A 23,961-nucleotide genomic window follows, 5' to 3' on the forward strand; every position below is an offset into this window, starting at 1 on the left:
ACAGGGGGGGAAAGGCTTTCCTGGACCCCCTGGTTCTCCTGGCCAGAAAGGATTCCCAGGTCCTGAAGGCCTTTTCGGACCACAGGGACCCAAGGTATGTCATCTTGTAAGCTTGAAAATCCCCCATCCACCTAACCGTTCTCCATGCTTACCCCCTGGGCTGCTGAGAACCTGGAGATAATTCCACATCTTAGCCAACTGGTGGGTGCGTGACAAATTCCTGGTCTCCAGTCTTAGCTGGGTCCTCAGAACTACGTCTTATTCCAAGACCATTGCAAATGATTATCATTATCTCCAAGTCCGCTACTCAACGCCACCCCCTCCCATCCACCCACTGCACAGTTTCTACACCTGCATCTGCTCCTACCTTCTTTTCTCCTACCTGAAAGGATAAGCTGTTTTCACCTTCCATTCAGAGCTGATCCATGCACCTGGACCTGATCACTGGGATTCCCACTAGGACCTTGTTCCAGGGGGTGTCTCCCCTCTCTGCCTGTGCAACCTAACTTTCCTTTTGATGTTGGCTTTTCTCTTTCAGTCCCTAAACATGCAAATATTCTCCCATACAAATTCTCTAGATCTTTTGGGTCCTGTAACCACAGGATTGCCATCCTCTCCCTGTTTTCCGTTCTCTGTCAAGCTTCCTAAAAGTATAGCTAAACGCGCTGCCTATAGTTCATCTATTCCCTCGTTAGCCAGCAATAATTTGCCTTCTCCCTCCTCTCCTCTGAAAACACTCCTGCAAAGGTCCCGAATGACCTTCAAATGGCCAATGCCAAGTGGATATTTTTGTGTCCTTACTTGACCTGAACCCCTCTGCTTTGTTTTAAACTGTGTGGCTCACTCTCTCCTTGAAACATTTGTCTGTCTTTGCTTCTGGGATCTTCCTTTTCCTGATTCTCTACCTGTCTCCCCAACCTCTCCTTCCTGCATGGATTCCTCTTTCTCAACTGATCCCTTAAACAGCAGGCTCCTAAGGTTCTTAGCAGAGCCTACTGAGCTTCCCACCCATCACACACTTTTATCTGAAAGTCTGTGATACACAAAGGGCTTTGTTTAAATAAATACCCTAGAGGATTTACCAAATAGCTGCATAACCACCAGATTTGCTGATTGTCCTTTCCTGCTGTGGACATGAGCTGGACTTAAGCCCGGGCTCTCACGCACTCACGCCTTCCCTCCCCTGACTCCTGGCCTCCAGCAAGCTGTGAACTAACTCATAAGTTACAGAGGATAGTAGGATCGTGGAGTACCTCAGTGCTCATCGAAGACAACACACTGTGTATTTGCTCTGCACCAGACACTGGGCTGTTCATTCCTCCCTGAATCTCACTCACTCCTCACATGGATCCCGTATATCACAGGGTGACTCATAACGTGGTCCCATTATCTCCACTTTAAGGGTGGGGAAACTGACACTCAGTGCACTTAAGTAATTTAAGGGTCACACAGCTAATGAGTGGCAAAATCAGAGTTCAAACCCGGTTTTATATTGTGTGGGATTTTTTCCGCAGCAAGGAATTCTCCAACTCTTCAGACACCAGCAGGGTGTCCTACAATTTAGTCATGACACTAACTACCTGGAGTTAGCATAGACCCCTCAGGTTAAGGACTTAGTCCCACAAGACTGCCCCCACTTCAGACACCAATCACAAAATGTGGGTCCCTGGGTCACCCACATTTCTGTCTGAGTTGGCTGTAATTTGAGGGTTCCCATGACCCCCTCCTCAGGCTTGATATTTTGTCGTCATAGCTCGCAGGATTCAGGGAAACACTCTTGTTGACAGGTTGATGATAAAGGATATGATAAAGGATATAGATGAACAGCCACACAAAGAGGTGCATGGGGTGAGGTCAGGAAGGGTCCCAAATGCAAAGCTTTTGTCTTCATGGAGTTGAGCAGCACCACCCTCCCGGAACACAAATGTGCCCACCGACCTGGAAGCTCTCCAAACTCCATACTTTAGGGATTCTTATGGAAGCTTCCTCACGTAGGCATAAGTTATTAACTCAGCCTCTAGCCCCTCCCCTTTCTGGAGGATGGGGGTGGGGCCGAAATTTCCAAACTTAACATGGCCTGGTCTTTCTGGTGACCAACCCCACCCAGGAGCCCACCCGAAGTCACCCCATTAGAACAAAAGACATTCCTATAGCCCAGGAAATTCCAAAGGATTAGGAGTTCTGTGCCAGGAACCAGGGCCAAAGACCAAGTATTAGAACAAAATACGCTCCTAGCACCACTACCACTCAGTATATTAGAAGGGTTTTAGGAGCTCTGTGCTGGGAACCAAGGACAGAGACCAAATATATGTTTCTTGTTATGTCATATAGGTGATGCCTTAACCCATTTCCTGTAACCAAAGAAACTAAATCCACACCTACAGCTCACAGTACAATGCAAATGCTATTTTTTTCCTATTTTAAAAAATGTAATTGAAACATTGATTGTACGTATTTATGGTGTACAGAGTTATATTTCAATACATTTATACAGTGTGTAGTGATCAAATCAGGGTAGCTAGCAAATTCATCATCACAAACATTTGTCATTTTTTTGTGATGAGAACCCTTCAGCTCCTCTCTTTTAGCTACTGGTCAACATACAATAGATTGTTAATTATAGATGCCCAGCTCTACTGTACACCAACAGAACTTATGTTTCCTATCTAGCTATAATTTTGTGCCCATTAACCAATCTCTCTCTATCCCCCATACTTCCTGCCTCTAGTAACCACAGTTCTACTTTCTACTTCTAAAGTTCAACTTTTATTATTATTATTATTATTAGCTTCCACCTGTCAGTGGGAACACATGGTATTTCTCGTTCTGTGCTTGGCTTACTTCACTTAACATGATATTTTCCAAGCTCATTTTGCTGCGAACGGCAGAATTTCATTCTTTCTTATGGCTGAGCAGTATTTCATTGTGTATATACGTATGCCACATTTTTAAAATTCAATCACCCATCGATGGACATTTAGGTTGGTTCAAAATCCTGGCCATTGTGAATGGAGCTGCGATAAACATGAAAGTGCAGGTGTCCCTTTGATGTGTTGACTTCCTTCCTGTTTGGTGTGTAGCCATTGGAGAGATTGCTGGATTGCATGGTAGTTCTAGTTGTTTGAGAAGCCTCCATACTGCTTTTCACGATACTTGCATCTGTCTACAATCCACCAACAAGGTACAAGAGTTCCCTTGCAAAAACTATTTTGCTATTTCCCAGGAATTCTACTGCATCTGTTCTACATTTGTCATGTTCATGTATGTGTTCTCTTTCTCCATTTCTCCTTCTTCTGATCCTAATTTTGAAAAAGTCATTCAGGTTCTGGGCAATGCCTAAACATTCCACTGCCTCCCTGCAGGGCCTGGTCTAGGGTTTTTCTGCACTTCACTGGTAGAATGAGTTCACCACTTCAGCCCTGGACTCAGAGCAGCCTAATGCCAACCCCTGTCTTTTTATTTTGTTCTCTATACCCTGCTCTGTTTGTTTCCTTCCACATTTCTTTAGAGAAGCAGCAATCAATTAAAATAATAGTTGTGAACACATGGTACTTAGTACAGATTGTGTGATGTGCGAGTATTCTATAAAATTAATCCAGAAAATCTGTATGTCATGTTGTCATAGATTCATATTTTAAAGCACAGCTTACAGATACAGCCACAAAAGATGATTTGACCAAAAGCAGACAATTAGAGAATATTAAAAACTGACCAAAAAGATTTCTCAGATTTATGAAATACCTATCTTAAATATTTTCTGCATGACAAAATTTACAATGGGAAATAAAACCTACAAGTCACTCTTGTGCCTTCTGCATAACACAAGCAGCAACTTGCAGAGGGAAGGAATGGCCTTGAATATGATCACACACCCCGGAATTCCACCTCAGACAGAAAAGGCTGACTTTGGCCTTGACAGTCCAATCTCAGAAGACTCTGTAAAAACCCTTTCTCAAATAATCAAAAATACCAAAACGTACTGAAACTCTGGAATGATAGAAACAGCTTTTGGACAATGGAACTTTCACACCGAATGGCCTAGTTAATTTAAAACAGTCTCCATTTAAGGTTATACTTTAAGAAATGGGGCCTCAAATTTTCATTTTGTGCCCTAAGCAAGTTTATCTCTGGTTCAGGCAGTTCTTAGTTTGCTATTTATTTACTTATGCATGTCAAGCACATTTTGTTAATAAAGTGTTTCTCATGCACAGAAATGTTGGCTGTCATTCTTGTCTGCCCCTGTAATTGTGTCATGTGTCCTTATCAGGCCTCAGCAGCTATCTGGCTTATGCGGTGCTTTTACAACAGCACTTCACAGACTTTAATGTGCACAAGAATCACCATCGAATCTAGTATCTGGGAGGTGGAGGAGATCTGATCTTCTGCATTTCTCACAAGCTCCCTCGGATGCAGATGTTGCAGGCTCCAAACACCACATTGTATAGCAAGGGTTTGAATGAATTTTTGTTTGTCCTTTCTGATAAATATTTTAACTCTAATGAAACAAGGAAGTAATTAAACTTTATTAACCATGAAGTAATCCCAAGAGCAAAACAGTTTGGTATATGAGTAAGACTGGGACCTTTAATGTATGGGTTTCTTACTACCAAATAATTTTGGTAGTGCTCACCTTTTCTTTTTTTGCTTGGATCTAGGGCTCTCCAGGACTTCCAGGACTCACTGGTCCCAAAGGTGTAAGGGTTAGTAGTCCAACCAGTTCATCCCAATGGTTTGATGAATATTCTGCTTCTTTTAAAAAGATCAAATTTGCACTGTAAAAGTTATACAAATGTCAGAAAGGAGTACATTTTATATGGTTCTGTAGATGAAATTCAAGAACAGACAGAAGTCAAAATAGTGGTTAGCATGTTAGGGGCAGGTGTTGATTGACTGGGAAAGGGCATGGGGGAACCTTCTGGGATGAAAGAGATGCTATGTCCAGAGGGGGTGGCAGTAGTAATACAAAAGTGAACCTCAGTAAGCATCCGGCCAGCTGTTCACAGAAGTTTGGAGCACTTTACTGTTATGCAAGTTATACCTTAAAAGTCTACCCCCAAAAGCCAAAAACAACCCTAAAGATCCCTTTTTATATAATTATTAGATGTACAAAGGGTTGTCAAACCTTTTTTGTGTGTTTGTTTTTCAAGCTTGTTTTAGCTATTCCCAGGTATAGTTGCAGATAGAGATTATTGCAATGGTAAATAATTTTATGTTTATGGGTTAAACATGTTTAATGTGTTTTTCTTGTCACCCCTCCTCTTTTCTATGTCTTCAGGGAATAACTGGATTGCCAGGATTTTCAGGTCCTCCTGGACTTCCAGTAAGTAATGGGAAAAATATGTAGCTGGAAAAAGTAAAAGTAAGCTCATTTTAGTAAAGATATTGAAACAGTAGCACAAGAAAATGTGTTCTGATACAATTGTCACATGAAGAAAATGGCACTGTAAAATAGCATAATGTATTAGAGTAGGGATTTGTTGCAGGACATAAGGTCAAATTGTATTTCTGGAAATACAAACAGAAAGAATAGAATAGAATAGGATAGAGTAAAATAAAACAGAGTAGAATAGAATAGAACATTCTGTGTAATTGTGTAAAGTAATAAAACACTTACCCCTGCACATATTTTCCTCTTCTCTTTCCCTTCCTTTCTCCCCAGCTTAAAGCAGCATGTTAAAGGGCTTCACTTTATATAGGCCTTTTGTTTTCTCTAAAACATCCACATATCACCTGATAAGTCTTCATTTTAATTAGCCTGTTTTGCTTGTTATGTTATTTAAATTATATCCAAAATGATGATTCAAACTTACTACTTAACTATTTAAACAACCATTTATATTCCAATAGCTGTTTGAATTAGCTCATCTTTTCCTTGGGTTCCTTGCTGTGTCCTGGTCCTGAGCCCTGTAATTATGCCTCTGCCTTGAGACGTGCTCTCCTTTCAGGGCACCCCGGGCAATACGGGGCCTGATGGACCTGCTGGTTTTCCAGGATGCAATGGTTCTAAGGTATGTACTTTTCACACAGACGATGGTTCATAAATGCTATGCTGAATGAATAAATCAAGGTGAGTTAGCAGTGAGATGGGATAGGCTTTCCTTGAAACATTCTTTTATCTAATATCAACACTATGTGTTTTCAGGGCAGAAATATGATTTTTGAACCAAGAACCTTCCTGTTTCCTTCCTCTTTATTCTTTGCTTTCTAATTGTATTTTAAGGATATTCTCACATATTATCTTACGGAAAGATAACTGGGGGCTCCATTGGTTATTTTCGTCTGAGGTTGTGTATATAAACTAGAAACCAAAGCATGGAGTGTAAAATTAGTTTGGGGGAGAGAATGACTGAGGTTTTTGATGTTCAGTCTCCTCCTTTTGTTTCCTAACTGAGCTCTCCTTTTCCCCAGAATGGTGGCCATGAATGAACTAATTACTAAAGTTTCAAGGAAGCAGCAATTAAAAAGTTCTTGGCACAATTAGACTTTGCCATTTATGCACAATTTGAGAAACACTAGATTCTAATCCGGTTTTCAATTAAGATAATGATTTTCTGGCCTTCAGCCTCATGACCCAGTAGCCATCAGGAATTTGGGTTACTGTCTAGATTTACCACTGCTAGGTTGGTAAAGAAAGAAACAGGGAAAATATCTGAACAGGCTTTTCTAAGACAACTAAGAATAATGACAAACTCCGTATGTCTTCCAGGGTGAGCGAGGGTTTCCAGGACTTCCGGGGATACCAGGCTACCCAGGGATCCCGGTAGGATTGCATTTCTAACTCCCCAGCAAAGACATAAAGTATGAATAAAAGTAACCTACTCCATGAGGCCATATACACGAATTTGTCATGATTTAGGGGAAGTCTGGGGCAGCCAATAGTTGACATGCGATTATTCCCTAATCATTAGGGAATGAATGAATAAATGCATTGCAAATTCAGGGTTAGACTTTGAGGCTTTGTTTTGCCTTTGAGACATCCAAGTGGAGAATCACTCTGAGGAGAAACTTGTGGTGACTTAAGAGTGAGAGAGAGAACGGGGACTTAGAACTGAGCTTTAGCTCCACAGTTATGTCTAAGTCAAGGAGGATGCCCTATAAAGGAAGAGTGGCCTTGGTGGGAGAAAGGAAACCAGAGTGGTGCATTAAAATCCCAGAAACGATATATTTCAGTAGACGGGAGTGGCAGACGGCAGTCTAAAGCTGCTGGGAAGTCCAGTAAGATGAAGACTGACATTTTGCCATTGGTTTTAGCAACATCAAAGTTGTTGCTAACCTTAGCAAGGGATACTTCCATGGCAGGATGGAGGCAGGAGGCAGATTTAGAACTGAGGAGTGAACAGAACGGGAAGTTTGCAGGTGAGAGGAGGGAGAGACAGGGCAGTGGGGGTGAAGATGAAGGGGAGACTTTGTTTGCTTAAATGGGAGACACTTGAGCATGTTTAAAAGCCAGTAGGAAGTATACATGAGGCAGAACAACAGGGAAAAGGATGAAATAGGAGTGTTTGTGCTTGACTTACCTCCACTTGTTCATAAACTGCTTTTTTCCTAGGGTGCTGCTGGTTTGAAAGGACAAAAGGTAAGTCATTTGTGGAATATAGTTATTGAAAATCTCTAGTCATACATACAAAAAGAACTTCTATTAAATATGATTATAAACAAATTTCATAATCTGGATTTCCTAATCCAGACATTATTAATTCAGAAATTATAATAATTGGGTCATGATATTTATTCCTGTTAAATGGCTCTTTCTGGCTCTCATCATCAGTGGGTCTTAAGGATACAGGTTTTATATCATCCTTTAAGGAAATAGGGCCTAGGAGATGAGAACTGACCTCATGCCCAGGGCCCCACATTCTAGGTCAGGAATTGCCACTACTTTTGGTGTCAAGGGAGATGATTCGTTATCCCTGTATCTTTCTTCTTTCCACAGTAAATTGTCAATTTTAGAAAATATGAAAATCCTTTGATTTCTTCAGAATGGAATAACTACAAAGTACTAAATAATAAATACTTATCTAAGTATATATCCCCCAAAGCACTTTTATCCTTGAAGAAGTGTGACCCTCAATAAGCATTTAAGGGGGTTTTGAAAATATAACATTGATTGTGTTTGATGAAATTCTTCATTTTTAAGGGTGTTCCTGCTAAAGGAGAAGATATAGAATTTAATGGAAAAGGTGACCCTGGATTGCCAGGAATTCCAGGATCCCAGGTACAGCACTTTGGAGAAGATCTCCGTCTTTTGCAACCCCGCTCTCTCTCTCCCTCTCTCTCCCCATCTCTCTTTTCCCTCTGTATGTCTTTCTCACTCTCTTAGGACCATTTTAAATAGACATTCATATTTAATCTATTTAAATGTGCCTCTTTTATTCTAAAGGATTCACCTTCTTACAAGAAACTGATATTCAAAGATGATTTTGTATGTATGCCTTTTAATCTCTTCTTAAGTCTCAGTTGTCCAAGCTTTCCTGAAAGTAAGAAGTCTTTAAGAAATAGTTAATCTGCATTTGTTGAAATCAGGGATGAGTTTGTATCACACACTGAATATAATTTAAAACTGTAATATGAAATAGCCCGATTTTTAATTTTGCCAACATCTATTTCTAATCTCTAGGGATACAGCAGGACACAAATCAGCCAAAAAAATAGTTTTAAAAAATTCTCACCCTCACCTAGTGGGGGAAACAGAAAAAAGTATAAATTAGTACCTCTGTGGTATGTTAGATAGTAATGAATGCCAGAAGAAAAATAATGCCGGGAAGGGGGATTGGAAGGGTTGGAAGTCGTGATACGACTTTGGATAGACCGGAAAGGCCTTATAGAAAGGATGACCATTGCATACAGGTAAGAAAAGGAAGAGGAAGTGAGTCATGTAGCTATCTGGGGAAAGAGGATTCTAGACAGAGGGAGAGCAGGTGGAAGTCCCTTTGGTAGGAGCATGCTTGACCAAAACAAAGACAAAAAGAGAGAGAGAAGCAAAATTTTGAAAACTTCTAAAGGAAAGCAGCCGCTCTGGCCATTTTCCTGGAAGTGACATCATCAGGAGAGTCCCAGCAGCCTGTCACACGTGATAACACACTTTTTGATATTTATCATAATTAACTGCAGTCACTTAGAAGGGAGGTGTTATGCTCTTCTGATTTTATTAAAATATTTTAATGCATTTAGTTAGTGGACATTGTTCTTAGGTGAGAAATATATCTAAACTTACTCCTACTTTTCTTTTAATTTAAAGGGTCTGCCAGGCCCTCCGGGTTTTCCTGGGCCTGTTGGCCCACCTGGCCCTCCAGGACTCTTTGTGAGTATGAAGTCACCATTGCCTACAGACACTGAAAACTAATAAGTTAGTTATAGCAAAAAGTTTTTTAAAAAGTTTTCTGGCTGGGTGCGTTTCCTACTGTAATTTTAATTTGTGGATTTCTCTAGGGCTTTCCAGGAGCCATGGGACCTATAGGACCTAAGGTAAATTGCAATTCATATGTTGTATCAGCCAGAACACCATAATCAATCCAAAAGCCAAACCTGGCCTGTTTCTTCACATGGGTCACTGGAGAGCACCTCTCTGGAGCTCATGAGGATTCCCAGCAAGAAAGGAAACATGGCTGGCAGCTCTTACCTCTCTTCTCCCTGCACTTCAGTAACTCAATCCCTGATACAGGGTCTTAATTCAATTATAAGGAGCTCCTTATGAAGGAAAAAGGCACAGATTTCTAATCCACAGGTTTTCCATTTCTGATAATCCTACTGGTCACCCAACACTTTATCCTATAGATTTTTGTAGTGGGCTGCTTTGCAAAACCCACCTGAGTGTATGCTAGTAAATAAAAGGTGACTGTGTGCTCATTAAGGTGAGTCATTCATGCGTTTCTATTAAAAAGGTTAATTGTTAGTTTAAGGATAAAAATGTTGCGTGAGGCTGAGCTCCACCAGGAAATGCGTACTAAGCACAGTATCTCTTTCTATTAGGGGCCCTTATGTGTTGGGCACTTTGCAAGGTGTTTTCACATTTATTATTTCATTGATGCATGAAAGTGCACATGCAAACACATGTACACACACACAGAGGTGGATTGGTTCAGGTTAAATGAGTTGTTTGATAGACAGTAAGTGGTAAATCTGAGGTTTAAAGTCTTGATTCCTCTGCAGGCTAATAGGGGAGATAATCTGCATACAGAAGAGCACAAAAGCAAGGAGATATGGGTTAAAATGATGGATTGGCCATCCTTACTGAAGGGAAACCACGTTAGGCTTATTTCATGTCACTAAGTTACTAATGAGGTCAGGTCGCTAGTGAATGCTATTCTTAGCTTCTCTATTAAGTTTTGAATTTCAGAATCCTGAAGTTAAGCCACCCATCCCTCTTATTTTTAAGATAAGAATACAAAGGTATGAGGAAGTTAAGCAGCCAGCCAGTGGATCAAAGCTAACTGGTGACTGAGCCAGAAAAATGTCCTCTGAGCTGGGCTCCTTTCCCTAACCAGTACCACCTTAAGTCATTGTTTACCATACTAAGTAAATCTCTGACATTTTCTGCCCCTTAAGATCTCCACCTTTAAAAGAAACACATTCCCGCTTTACTCTAAGAAATACCCAAAATAACTTTAATAATTCTAAAATTAAATTTAAACTATAAATGTTCATTTGCAAATATTGGAACTTTAATGGGTGTAGACTATTTATTTCTACTTATTTTTAAAAAATAATTTTGTTTTGTGTTTCCTTACAGGGTCACATGGGCGATAATGTGATAGGACCGAAAGGAGAGCAGGTAATTTAAATACTGTGGTTTATTAGTGGGCGAGATATTTGAAGTTCCATAGCATGTCAGCTGATACAATTTATTCACTAGCCAACTTGAAATTAATGCATTTTCATTTGCTGTGTCATCTTGCATAAGAACTAAAGGGAAAAAGTACACCTTTCAAACATAATAGAGGTGACATGTTGATCATGTTTAGTTTCTCATTCCTGGGTGTATTTGTCCTTAGGGTGTGAAAGGATTAACAGGACCCCCTGGACCACCAGGAACAGTTATTGTGACACTTACTGGCCCAGACAACAGAACGGTAACTCTGCAATTCTATTATTAGGGTTGTGGTATCTTCTCGTTTCTGGGACAAAGTCCCTGGGATCCCCTACCTCTTTTATGAGCTGTGTCATCTGAGCCCAGCTCAGCCCAGTCCCCTGGGCCAGCCTGAACCCCAGGCCTTCTTCCTTCCCCATCCTTCACTCGTGAACCCAGAGATATTAAATGGGGAGGATCTGAGGCAAATTTCTTCCAAAATTCGTGAAGGTAGAGCCTGAGTGTGTTGGTTTTCTCTCTGGTTTCTCCATTTCTTCTCATTGAGTTGTTTTTGAATAAATGATAACACGATGGTGTGTGGCTCTGATCAAACTGGATGGTCATGATCTGAAGGTATGGGCGAAGAGGGTGTCGTAATGGAATGGGACATTTTTTACCTGCGATTGCAACCCCAAGGACATTGTGGCCCCCACTCGTCACCAACGACACTATGACCCTGTCATTTTGTCATTAACGTTTGCTTTTTGCTCCTGTAGTGGGGTGGCTAGGAGGACCAGAGTATAGAACTGAATTGAATTTTCAGAAGAAGTGAATCTGCGCTATGACACGCCAGTCCTAGACACTAGAGTGATCCTGGGATGTCTGGGAGGGGCGCCGAGGAAGTGAGAGGGTAGCTAACAATTTTCTTGTGGATTAGCTAAGAAATAAACACAAAGCATCCTTCTCTTTTTTATATTAACTGCTTAAAATAATAGCTTGATTGAGATATAATCCGTATACCATCAAATAACACCGTTTTAAAGCATACAGTTCATGGGTTTTAGTTATAATTAATTTTTAAGAACTTTAAGATATAATTCACATACCATGAAATGTGCTCATTTAGTGTACAATTAAATGGCTTTCAGTGTATTCATAGAGTTGTAAAACCATCACCACAGTCAATTTTAGAACATTTTCATTATGCCAGAAAGCAACCCCTTAGCCATTATCCACCCAATGTAACTAATTTTTAGTGATCAAAAAACAAACAAACAAACAAACAAACTAAATTAAAACAAAACCTGGTGAAATTTGATATAACTAAAATAATAACTCACATTGAAGATGGGAAAAAAATTGGCCTGAGGAAAATATTCAAAGAAAATAAAACTTAAACTTTGTTACCTAAAAAATGATAGAAAATATCTTATGGTGAAAAAAGTCAAGATCTGGAAGATTTTACCCATGAAAAATAATTGAGTTTGAAAAAAATGATGCCCTCAAGAGAAGACTCACATTGGTTGAAACATAATAACACATGATAAGGGCTCAGAAAACTAATTAATGAACTAAATCCTCATTATAACATTTACTCAAAAATAATTTAGCCCAATTAAAATAACTTTAGTTTGTTAAAAATCAAAGTAAAAATACGTTAGAAATTAACTGATTGTGGTTATAGAAAACTGATTTAGGAATTGAATTAGTTCAGTGTAGTTTGATCCACAGATACTTTCTTTAAAAATAAAAGTTTGCATATAGTTTCATTGGGATCACAAGTATAAAATTTGAAATACAAGAGAGAAAGTCTATTGTTACCATGAGTCACATTAGTGTTTGTTTATTAATCAGAAGACTTTTCCAAGTGTAATCAGTTAAATCTTGTTTGATCCATTTGTAACAATGTTGACTGTTTTTGTGGCAGGACCTCAAGGGGGAGAAGGGAGACAGGGGAGCCATGGGTGAATCTGGACCTCCGGGACCCCCAGTAAGTCTCTAGAATCATATTGTTCCCAAGACACATAAAGTAGAACCTCAGTACATAGTTTGGTGTATGTTCTACCTTTAAATCTTAATATTAGCTAAAATGCAATAACATTTGGCCAAAAAGATTATGAATAGACTAGAATTACTTCATGGCCACTTCTAGCTGAAATCTTGCACTGTTTTACATGCCCCTGATGTCACCCATCTTATGACTTATCTTTAGCATCTGCATCTTTAATATCTGTTTTTAAATAAATACTCATAAATAAGATTTCTCTCTTAGATGACTCATCACTTGAATATTTTTTATATGGTAGACTAATCAGAAGGGACCAATTAATACAACTCAATGTAAGTAAAAAAAAAATCAATAATTCATTAAACTTGACATAGCTGTAATTAATACAGGGGCCACCTGGAGAGTCATACAGATCTGAAAAGGGTGCATCTGGAGAGACTGGCCCACAGGTAAATTTGGAAATTCAGAGTCACATGCAGCCTATATTAGTTAGGACTCAGACCTTTTTAGGTTGTGAGAATAAGATGCCTAACTCAAACTAGCTTAGGTTAAAAAATTTTTTTTCAAAGGTTTGGGAGGTGGGATTTATTTGTTTAAGTATGTGAGAAGTTCAAGGCTGGAACAGGCTTCAAGCACTTGAGAGCCTGAAACAATATGAGCAGGGGACTCTCTCCATCTCACTTCTGCTTCTCTCTGAGCATCTGCCTCATTCTCTCCTTTGACAGATAGATGGTCTTCTTTGTCAGGGGACATGGGGAGAGAGAGCCAGGTGTAGCAGCAGAAACTTCAGGTTAATGGCATCCAAGGAGAGAGTATCTTTCCCTGTATGTCTGTATATAAAATGCCAGAGAATCTGATTGGCCCAGCTTGGGTCATATGTCTCAGTCTGAAAAATGGCTGTGGCCAGGAGGAAAAGGTGCTATGATTGGCCAGGCCAGTGGGGCAGTGGGCTACTGTGATTGACAGCCCCATCAGAGCCACCCAGAGTGAGGGAAGGGTAGCTCCTCAAAGGAAACGGGGCGTACTGTAACCAGAAGTGGGATTCTGGGAAGACAGAAGCAACAGGGTCCCACTACACACCCAACTCCACTTTGGAAAGATTTAAACACATGCATTAATTATGTAAAAATTCTAAAAGTTTTACATTGGGAGAAGTGTACTTTTTAACCTAAGAAAAAAATATTCAGCCAATGTGATTTTCAATTCTATTATGAAAGGTAAATACCATAATAGTTAATCCAAAAGCTATGTCTGTTTTGGGCACCACAATATACCTTTTATACATATATTTAGAACATGAGCACATCTTTCAAATAAATAAGTTGACTGTGAACACCTCCCTTTCCAGGTTTCCATATTCACTTCTCTGAGCATCCTTGAATTTCCTTCCAAGCTCAGGATGGACAGCATCAACTGTTGCTTTGTGTTGCTTCACCCCCCATGGATTTGTCACCCCTCTTCCCCTGGGTGACAGCGATGCAAAGGATTACTCAAAGCCCATCTCTTCTGAGCAGTGAGAGATCCTGAAGCAATTAACTTCCCTGGAACCCTCCAGTGAGAGGGATCCCTTCCTTGGGAAATTAACCCCAAATTGGGGTTCTCTTCCTGCATTTATTTTCCAGACCAGGAAGTTACAGGAAGAGACTTAGGTGGGGTTATAGTTTAACAATATAGGCTGGTAACTTTCAGTGAAACAAGCCAGATGACATTCCAGTAAGACTATCAAAAAAAGCTTGATCTTAGCAATCATTCCTTCTCCTTCTAGCAGTTTTCCAGCAACTTAGATATCAATCAGTAACTCATCTGTCTTTGAGCCAGCAACCTTGCTGTGCCACAATTCTTATCTTGCAACAGAGACTCAATAGCCTGGGGAAAATTTCCAGTCCTCCGCAAGGTCAATATTTGAAACTGCAAGGCTTTGGAAAACCAGGCCCTGTGAAGTACATATGCTTTATAGTATATTCCACAATCAACTCTAATTTAAGCTTAGCTATTAGTTTCTTTCTTCCTTCCTCTGAGTCTAATTTCTCATTCTGATTGGCTTCTGCCTTCCCTGGCAAAAGAAGGTCATTGCAAATTCTGTAATTAATAGTCTTTCCTTCTGAAACTTAGGTGGGGACCCTCCCTCAGGTTTTCTTGCCTGAGGTTAAGAGGAGATAACGTTATTTAAGTTTTCCATGTTTATTAAACTTATCTATGATTGTTAAATTGTATGTGTTTGTTTTGTTTTTGTTTTAGGGAAAACCTGGAAAAGATGGTTCCCCTGGCTTCCCTGGCACTGAGGTGAAGACATGATTTGGCACACTGATGTAGTGAAAATGTCAGTCCTACTAGAATGAAGAAGGATTTTTGAGAGTCACTAAGTAGTTAGGAATGAATGAAAATCTTATAGCTTTAAAAAGCTACATTTGAGAATCATAGTTTTACACCTTCAGTGTGAAGAGATATCATCTGAGTACATCTTTTTTTCAAAAAGGACTTCAAACTGCCCTTGCTTCCTACAGAAGCAATTGGTTAGTGTGCCTGCTGATCTGCTCCCTTCTGCTCTTTTCTTTAGGGAGCCAAGGGCAACAGGGGCTTCCCTGGGTTACCTGGAGAAGACGGCATTAAGGTAATCCTCACCCTGGCATTCTGTCTTTGCTCCTTTTAAATTGGCTGGCTTTTGTCTACCTTACCCTTTTACCCTACACCCTGGACCTAGGTACAAGGAACTGCAATCACAGACTTCATTAAAATACCTTGTATTTGTTAAGAATAGAGACATGTGTCAACTTGACCTAAACATTTGAAGGATGGCCTTGAGGGAAATATATAAAACTTGTCTGTGTGTCGAAGCTGGCCGGCTTAGGACCAGTGAGATTTCAGCTCCCCATGAGGAAGGGATTGGGAAAGGCCTGTGATTACAGGAAGTTTCTGGTCATTGGAGATCAGGCATGAGCTGGAACCCAGGAGTCTCCATCTGGGTCATGATACACTGAGAGGTCATGATCAATTAATTGTGAAACTTTAATCTGTGTCATTTGTTTCTGACAACACATTACAGATATTTCCAAATGGTTTGTATATGCAGGTCTATGAGCATATTCAAGATTTATCCTTTAGTAGTATGACTTCCAGAAGAATTCCGAAATGCCCTCTTGAGAGAAGGGGGTTGGTGACAGCAGGGACACTGGGAATTGCATACAACCCCCAGCCAGGTTTTCCTGTGCCTGTAGTCTGGGTGAGAACAAGGAATGTTCAAGGCCTGTGGACATCCTCTGAAAGGGCTGATGGAGGAGAAAACTGGAGACCCACAAGAACAACAACCACTTCCTAACAACCTTGTAGACAGGATTTATGACCCAGATAAGGGTTTTCCAGGAAAATAATTTAAAGTCAATGTCTCTTTAACTTTAATTTGGCTTGTACATTACATCTAAATAGCATTACTTTTACCATTAATTGATTGTTCAACTGTGCATTTTGTTTTTTAAGGATACCAAATACGTCAATACTTTCGGTTAATGTACTCATAATTTGTAACTGTCTTTCAATGTAGGGCTGGAAAGGGGACATTGGCCCTCCAGGATTTCGTGGTCCAGTAAGTGATTAAAAACAATATCAATGACATGTTGGATCAAGTCCTTTAAAGTATAGAGGAAATTTTGAATCAGTGTCTCTCATTAATCATTGTGATAGAGATTGTGGCATTTACCTTTTTATCAAGCCAGGGCAAAAAATAGCTGTTGTTGCTATTTGTCCATTTGACGGTGAATAAATACTTCTATTTGGTCCTATTCAGTCCTGAGAAAGCACCAGCAATGCCCAGCTTGGGCTATAGAGAAGAAAAGCTTTGTCTAATCAGACCTGGCCCAAGGTGATCCTGCACCCTCGGGGTAGAGGGGAGGGATACTGCAGAGGACAGGTGGGGCTCCTTCTCTCCTCCACCCGGGCCCAGTTCTGACAGCAGAAGCTCAGCCATGGGCTTAACTCAGGGTTGGCAAAAATCCATCGTCCCAACCCAAGCTCCCTTGCAGCAGGGAGTGCTCCCCTCCGTAACACAGGCATGGATTTGATGTCAGCTCCTGATGGCAGAGAGGCCACATTCTGTATTCTGTGATTCTGTAGCTTCAGGGGAGGATAAAAAGGGACCCAGATCTGAGTTCTGGTATCTGTTCATCTTCTATTCAAAGAACCAACGTTCTTTGAATTCTGTGGTTCTCATATTCTGTGCTGAGCAGGGCTGTCACATAGGATCATGCAGGCTGGACAAAATGGCCCATGGTGTCAAAAGTCATGGGGGAGGCAGTGTCCTTTAAAAATGCAGCTCAGTAATTTAACTCAGTAATTGGAGGTGGAGCCTGGAAATCTGCATCTTTACATTAAAAGCAAATAACTCAGATGCATATGGTTCTCTGTCTTAGTTGATTTTGTGCTGCTACAACAGAATACCTGAGATTGGGTAACTTACAAAGAACAGAAATTTATTTCTCACAGTCCTGGAGCCTGGGAAGTCCGAGATCAAGTGCCCGCAGTCGGTCTGGGGAGGGCTTTCTTCTTGTGTCCTCACATGGCAGAGGGCAGGAGGGCAGGCCAGCCAAAGCCTGTGTGAAGCCTCGTTTAAAAGGGCCTTAACCCCATTAACAAAGGAGAAGCACTTACGGCCCAATTACCTCTTACAGGCCCCACCTTTTTCTCTTTGGAAACATAATTGATTATACATATTTGTGGGGTATAGGGCTGAATATCAATACCTGTGTGCAATATGCGGTGATCAAATCAGGGTACTTAGTATATTCATTATTATACAATGTAATCATTCTTTGTAAACCTTTACCAATTTCTCACTAACACCCCCCTTTCCCACATCATTTAATCTCTGTTCTCTCCTTTTGAAAGTTCAATGTATTATTGTGGTTGTTGTATCTTCCTTTCTCTTTTTGTTTAGTTGTTTATTTTTTTAGCTCCCACTTATGAGCAAGGACATGGAATATTTCTCTTTCTGTGCCTGGCTTATTTCACTTAACATAATTTTCTCCAAGTTCATCCATGTTGCTGCAAATAGCAAAATTTCATTCTTTTTTATGGCAGAGTAGTATTCCATTGTGTATATAGACCACAGTTTCCTTATCCAGTTGTCTGTCAATGGACATTTATGTTGGTTCCAACTCTGGGCTATCATAAATAGAGCTGCAATGAACATGGGAGTGCAGGTATCCCTTTGACATGATGATTTCCATCCCATTTCTGGTACATTCCCAGCCTTGGGATTGCTGGACCATATAGCAGTTCTATGTGTAGTTGTTTGAGGTACTTCCATACTGTTTTCCATAGTGGCTGTGCTAACTTGCCGTCCCACCAGCAGTGTAGGAGGGTTCCTCTTTCTCTGCCTCCTCACCAGCATTTCTTATTCTCTGTCTTTTTGATAATAGCTTTGGCAACACCTGGATTTTGGAGGGGATACATTTAAACCATAGCAGTCACAAAATACTTGTGTGGAGTTGCCAGAAAGATTAAATGGGCTATTTTGTGAAAGCAGCTAGCATAGTGGCCAACACTTGGCCATTGCACACATATCATTACAGATATTATGATGGAGATATATTATCATTATCATTAATAATAATACTTTTTGTGTTTTTATACATATTGTTTAACCATAAGGCTCTTGTTACGTAATCTTTAAACAAGTCAACAAACTAATTGGTCCATGCAGCAGAAAAAACAAAACAAAGAGTTTTAAAAAACATTTTATATTTCCACCTTCTCTCCTTCAAGGTGAATATACTGAATCTTAAGTGAAATCTACTAGCTGATTGCACTTTAGAGGAATTCTTATCATTCCTAACTTACTGAGTGTTTTCTTATGTTCAATTCCATACAACTCTGTTTGCAGCTTCCACTAACTTCAAAAGGAATTCTGCTTAGGAAGGAAATGGTCAAGGAGACCGCCAGTAGGTCCACCGAGCATGTCAGAAACAATATTGCTCCATTCTTGCAGGCCGATTGTGCCCTGGAATTTAAAGAAACAATATATGTAGTTTTTTTGTTTTGTTTTGTTTTTTTTTTTGCATGGTTGGCTCTTTATTTTATTTTATTATTATTTTTTTATTTTGCATGGTTGGCTCTTTATTTATTTATTTTTAAAATTTTGTCGATATACATTATGGCTGATTATTGCTCCCCATCACCAAAACCTCCCTCCCTTCTCCCTCCCCCCCCAACAATGTCCTTTCTGTTTGCTTGTCGTATCAACTTCAATTGTGGTTGTTATATCTTCTTCCCCCCCCCCCGGTTTTGTGTGTGTGTGTGTGAATTTATATATTAATTTTTAGCTCCCACCAATAAGTGAGAACATGTGGTATTTCTCTTTCTGTGCCTGACTTGTCTCACTTAATATAATTCTCTCGAGGTCCATCCATGTTGTTGCAAATGGCAGTATTTCATTCGTTTTTATAGCTGAGTAGTATTCCATTGTGTAGATGTACCACATTTTCCGTATCCACTCATCTGATGATGGACATTTGGGCTGGTTCCAACTCTTGGCTATTGTAAAGAGTGCTGCGATGAACATTGGGGACAAGTTGTAGTTTTTTTTTTTTGATGTGTGGGTCTCACCATACTTAAAAATACATTTAGTCCCTCAGGACCAGCATTTTAGAAAAGTGAAGCAGAATAGAATAAAAGGTATCAGAGTTGATCATATGTTGTAATGGTAAGTCACTATTTTGTGAAGCTTTAATTTCTGCATACATATACACACACATACATAGATATGTGTTTGTGTAAATGTGCATGTGTGTATATAAATGTGGGTGTGAGCTGGGCCACATCATAAAATGTATTTCTAATTGAAAGCCCATGAAATATATGATATAGTGATATCAGAAAGGTCAACCTTACCTTTAAGTTTATCCATCTATATATACATATACGTGACTCATGCATCCCTGCTAATGTATAAACCAGTGAATTCACGAAGATAAGTGAACTATCTTTTTGGCCAAAGTGAAGAAATTGAAGTAACTGCATTTGAGGAGCTACATGAACAGGTGTCCTTCCTCTTTATTCATCTCTTTCTCCTTAAGACAGAATATTACGATGCACACCCGGAAAAGGGAGATGAAGGAATTCCAGGCCCGCCAGGGCCCAAGGGAGCTCGCGGCCCACAGGGTGAGCATAGGTTTCTTTCTAAAGCATTTGCTAATCATGCTTCTGTCTTTCTTTCAAGGTAATTAATAGTGTGTGCATACAGACCTGGGATTTGGGGGTGGAGGGAAGATGAGGTCTCCTAATGCTCATAGGTGGTGGTGTTTGTTGGTGTCTCCTCATTTTTATATTTTCATATAAAAATTTCATAAGTCGTATACCATAGAAGGTCATTAAATTATCTTTATGTAGCAAAGCATGATGTTCAAGGCTAGCAAGAAGACACTAACATGGCCAGAGGGCAGGAAGAGGGAGTATAAGACGTGTACAATCTCAGTGGGATTACAAGAGAAAATGCAGACCCCGAAAAGCTGTAACTTGAGCAAATCCGCACAAATCGTGACAAGGGGGAACTGACACCCTGTTTTTCTCACTCTTGGAACAATTATCTGCCCTCAGTGCGATGAATTAATGTCACAACTTATAGATTATATCAGTTTTGAAAGATCCAAAAGTTCTCCACCATTAGCTCGCATCTCTGGCTACATATTAGAATCCCTGGAAACCTCTAAATCATGACCTTGTTAAGGTCCCATCCCTGGGATTCTGACATCACTGTCTGGAGGAGAGCCCTGGGCACTGGTAGATGGCTTTTGCTCCCCAGATTATTCTACTGTGCAGCCAGGATTGAGAACCGCTGATCTAGGCAAATTACTGATATAAACGAGATTTCAAAGGAGAATTTTAACTTAAAAGAGTAAAATTTTAGGTAACAGAGTGGCACCATGGAAGCTTTTTGGGCTCTTGATCCAGAGGTCAATTGTTCAAAAGAGTAAAACTTCCCAGGGTATTTAAATAAATTGCAAATATAGACATAGATTTTTTTTTAAAAAAATCTGGTATATTTACTATAAATCACTCATATATATACTTCAAAATGTTTGTGGAAAAATAAAATTAAAAGGGAATGCAAATATTTCCACGAACTTTTTGAAGACCCCTTTTTGAAGAATTAAAATCCATGTAATGTTACAGCTGGAAGAGATCTAAGATGGAACACCAGGCCAAACTGCAGATCCTTGACGATTCCAGCAGTGTTTGATTTTCTTGCATCTGAACTCCCAAGAAAAGCCATACACAGTGCAGATGCTTAGAAATCTCTGCTGAATTATTTGAAAATGATAAAGTGGCATGATTTACTTTCTAGTGTTAGACATCTAAGATTAGTTTTCTCTCTGCTGTTTGTCTAAATAAGTGAAGTTATCTAATATTTATCTATGTGAGAGTGGGAAAAAAGCATGAAAACTCTTTATTATTAATGTTTATTATTTTGTCACCCAAGATTTCAAAAATGGAGAAAGGAGCATTTATATCTTTGTAAGCACTTAATTAATGTTGTATATTCCTAGGTCCTAGTGGTTCCCCTGGAGTTCCTGGAAGTCCTGGTATGTCCACGTTTCTTGGCAGCACGAATAGAAATGCTATTAAAAAGGAAACAAGATTGTGTTATTTGCATAAGACAAATGTTTCATTAAATGATCTAAAACTGTTCCCAGTTTTTGATTGTTACCTTTGTTGACCTACAATGGAAAAGGGAGTAGAAACTGATACAAAGTGATATAGAAATGCCCTTTTTTACTTCTCAGGGGTCTTAACTATGTGTTAAGAAGCCTTATTGTTAGGGGAGTTTCACAGTAGCTTTGGGGTATGAGCAGGGGCCTTGAAACTCAGAGGAGGCACAGAAATAGAAAACAACATTAAACAATTTCATAATTTTGAAAAAGAATTAAAATTAAGCAGATTGCAGAACTATATGTATACTATAATCCCACTGAAAAAAATAGATACAGAAATTGACAAATATTATATGTACCTGTATTTGCATGTAAAAATATATATCAGATTGTTAACAGTGAATATCTTGAAGTTGGAATGGGGCAAAAAGGAATTTTAGAGGTCTGGCCAAAGATTCAGGAGGGCCTACTTCTCCCTGCCTGGCCCCTAAGTAATGATGGCTCCTTTAAGAAGCCGGCAATTGGAAAATTACAAAGCTTTGAAACAGATGTCAATCATAAGGATTTGCCTTCATGCTGAAATAGGAAGAAATAATCAGATATTACCCCTTCTGGTTTCTCAGCCTTTTGGTGGTAACATCTCTCCTCTTAATTGTTAAACCATTTGCACAGCAGAGATTCGAGACTGCCCCCTCCCCACCGTTGAGTACTTTTGGACTACCCCCCGTTGTAGGATTAGGACGGGTTTTGTACCGCCTGGCATGGCTTCTCTCCCAGGAGAGGCCTGCCTCACTATCCTCTTTTATACCTAAGACAATTGGCAGGAACAGAGTCCAGTTACAACTTTCCCTCTCATCTGGGGCACTGAAAGGTAGGCATCCTTATTCTCTAGTAAAAAAATCTACGAAATAGCATGTGTGAAAGAACTTCTCACAAGGCCTTTTAAATAAAAAGACTGCAGCACATCCCAAACTCTGTTTCAGTTCCTTGTAATACATTACATTAAGTATCTCATGGGAATGGAATGTTCTGTGCTTTGCTGTACTATGATTAATAAGGCCACAGATGAAAGAAGCAAGGATATTTACTTTTCATTTTATGTTTTATATACCTCTCAATTTTGCAACTTTTATAAATAAGAATGTATCATTTTTTTGCAATTGAAAAATATATATATGTATTTATCAGGAAAACATTTAAAATATAATAAATGATTATTTTCTTCAAGGATCATCAAGGCCTGGCCTCAGAGGAAGCTCTGGATGGCCAGGCTTGAAAGGAAGCAAAGGGGAACAAGGACCTCCAGGAAAGGATGCAGTGGGGCCTCCTGGGTCCCCAGGTTGTCCTGGTCCACCAGGACCTACAGGGTTGCCAGGACCTCCAGGACCACCGGGTAAAGAAACCTAATGGGGCTGTTTTTGTGTACATTGCCTAAGGACAGATGTGTGCATGTTAGGAGCAAAATCAACCTTACTCACAGCTTGCCATCCGTCGGCTTGTTTTTAGTTGTTATCTTTACAAAGCCATGTCCTTTTACTAGCTCTAGGTATAAGAAACTAAGATGCAATGACTACCGTGCAAATGCAGCAAAGCCTTGGCCCAGGTTCCTCAGAGGGCAGAGGGGCAGGTGGGGACAGGAGAGTGAGGCAGGGAGGGAGGGGTGGTTATCAAGGTGGCCAAGCGCAACCACTTGTTCAGCCCCTGGAGAGGATCTTCCAAGAAGCCTGTCTCAGGATAATCTATCCCAGGGGAGAAAGAGGCAAGAATGTATCCACCAGCTCCTATTTCCCTTGGGTCAAAGATTTGCCCCACAGGACAGGATCACCCCCACCCCCCACCCCACCCCCACACACATGCTCTTCCAGGCTGTGTTTGCATAGTTCCCAGGGCATCCCGAGCCTTGGCATCAGCAGGGAATCCCCACAGGAGGAGGCCAGAGGAGTGCAGCATGGATAGGAGGTAAGATGCTGCCAGGTGCATGGGTCAGAGACCACAGAGCTGTTACCGAAAGCATTCAAAGTGGTGCTCAGAGGGTCTGACACAGGCATCTTTTCCTTCTCATCTCCCTGCAGAGCCACTTAGCAGCCTGCGTTGGCTCACAGGAGCAGTAGATCCTCAGGAGCATACAGGTCACAATTTGTACACCTTTCCTGAGTGGTGCCTGGGAGGTCCTGTGTCTTATATTCTACCCTCCTAAGAGACTTAAGAATGTTCTGTGTGTCTAAGATTTTTTTTAAAGAAAGAAATAGACATTCATTACTTATCGACAATATGATTATAAACCTAGAAAATCCAAAAGAATGACCTGGAAGAGTTAAAAGACAACCAACAGAGTGGGAGAAAATATTTGCAAAATATACATCTGACAAAGGATTAATATCCAGAATATATAAGGAACTCAAACAACTTTACAAGAAGAAAACAAGCAACCCAATTAAAACATGGGCAAAAGAGCTAAGTAGGCATTTCTCTAAGGAAGATATCCAAATGGCCAACAGACATATGAAAAAATGCTCAACATCACT

At 40.1% G+C, this 23,961-nt stretch overlaps 1 protein-coding gene across 1 annotated transcript in view; it reads left to right on the forward strand.

The window, feature by feature from the left end:
- The window catches only part of COL4A3 (collagen type IV alpha 3 chain), a 127,096-nt gene that overhangs the window by 60,455 nt on the left and 42,680 nt on the right, over positions 1 to 23,961 (forward strand). The window contains exons 3-21 of the mRNA XM_063105191.1: positions 5 to 94; positions 4,656 to 4,700; positions 5,276 to 5,320; positions 5,946 to 6,008; positions 6,707 to 6,760; positions 7,550 to 7,576; positions 8,138 to 8,215; positions 9,239 to 9,301; positions 9,430 to 9,465; positions 10,730 to 10,771; positions 10,992 to 11,069; positions 12,714 to 12,776; positions 13,184 to 13,243; positions 15,033 to 15,077; positions 15,352 to 15,405; positions 16,333 to 16,374; positions 19,862 to 19,946; positions 21,332 to 21,367; positions 22,665 to 22,829. Of these exons, the coding sequence (XP_062961261.1) occupies positions 5 to 94; positions 4,656 to 4,700; positions 5,276 to 5,320; positions 5,946 to 6,008; positions 6,707 to 6,760; positions 7,550 to 7,576; positions 8,138 to 8,215; positions 9,239 to 9,301; positions 9,430 to 9,465; positions 10,730 to 10,771; positions 10,992 to 11,069; positions 12,714 to 12,776; positions 13,184 to 13,243; positions 15,033 to 15,077; positions 15,352 to 15,405; positions 16,333 to 16,374; positions 19,862 to 19,946; positions 21,332 to 21,367; positions 22,665 to 22,829 (1,171 nt within the window). The remainder of the gene's footprint in view (positions 1 to 4; positions 95 to 4,655; positions 4,701 to 5,275; positions 5,321 to 5,945; positions 6,009 to 6,706; positions 6,761 to 7,549; positions 7,577 to 8,137; positions 8,216 to 9,238; positions 9,302 to 9,429; positions 9,466 to 10,729; positions 10,772 to 10,991; positions 11,070 to 12,713; positions 12,777 to 13,183; positions 13,244 to 15,032; positions 15,078 to 15,351; positions 15,406 to 16,332; positions 16,375 to 19,861; positions 19,947 to 21,331; positions 21,368 to 22,664; positions 22,830 to 23,961) is intronic.

This window comes from Cynocephalus volans, chromosome 1 (assembly GCF_027409185.1).
Source record: "Cynocephalus volans isolate mCynVol1 chromosome 1, mCynVol1.pri, whole genome shotgun sequence".
NCBI classification, from domain to species: domain Eukaryota; kingdom Metazoa; phylum Chordata; class Mammalia; order Dermoptera; family Cynocephalidae; genus Cynocephalus; species Cynocephalus volans.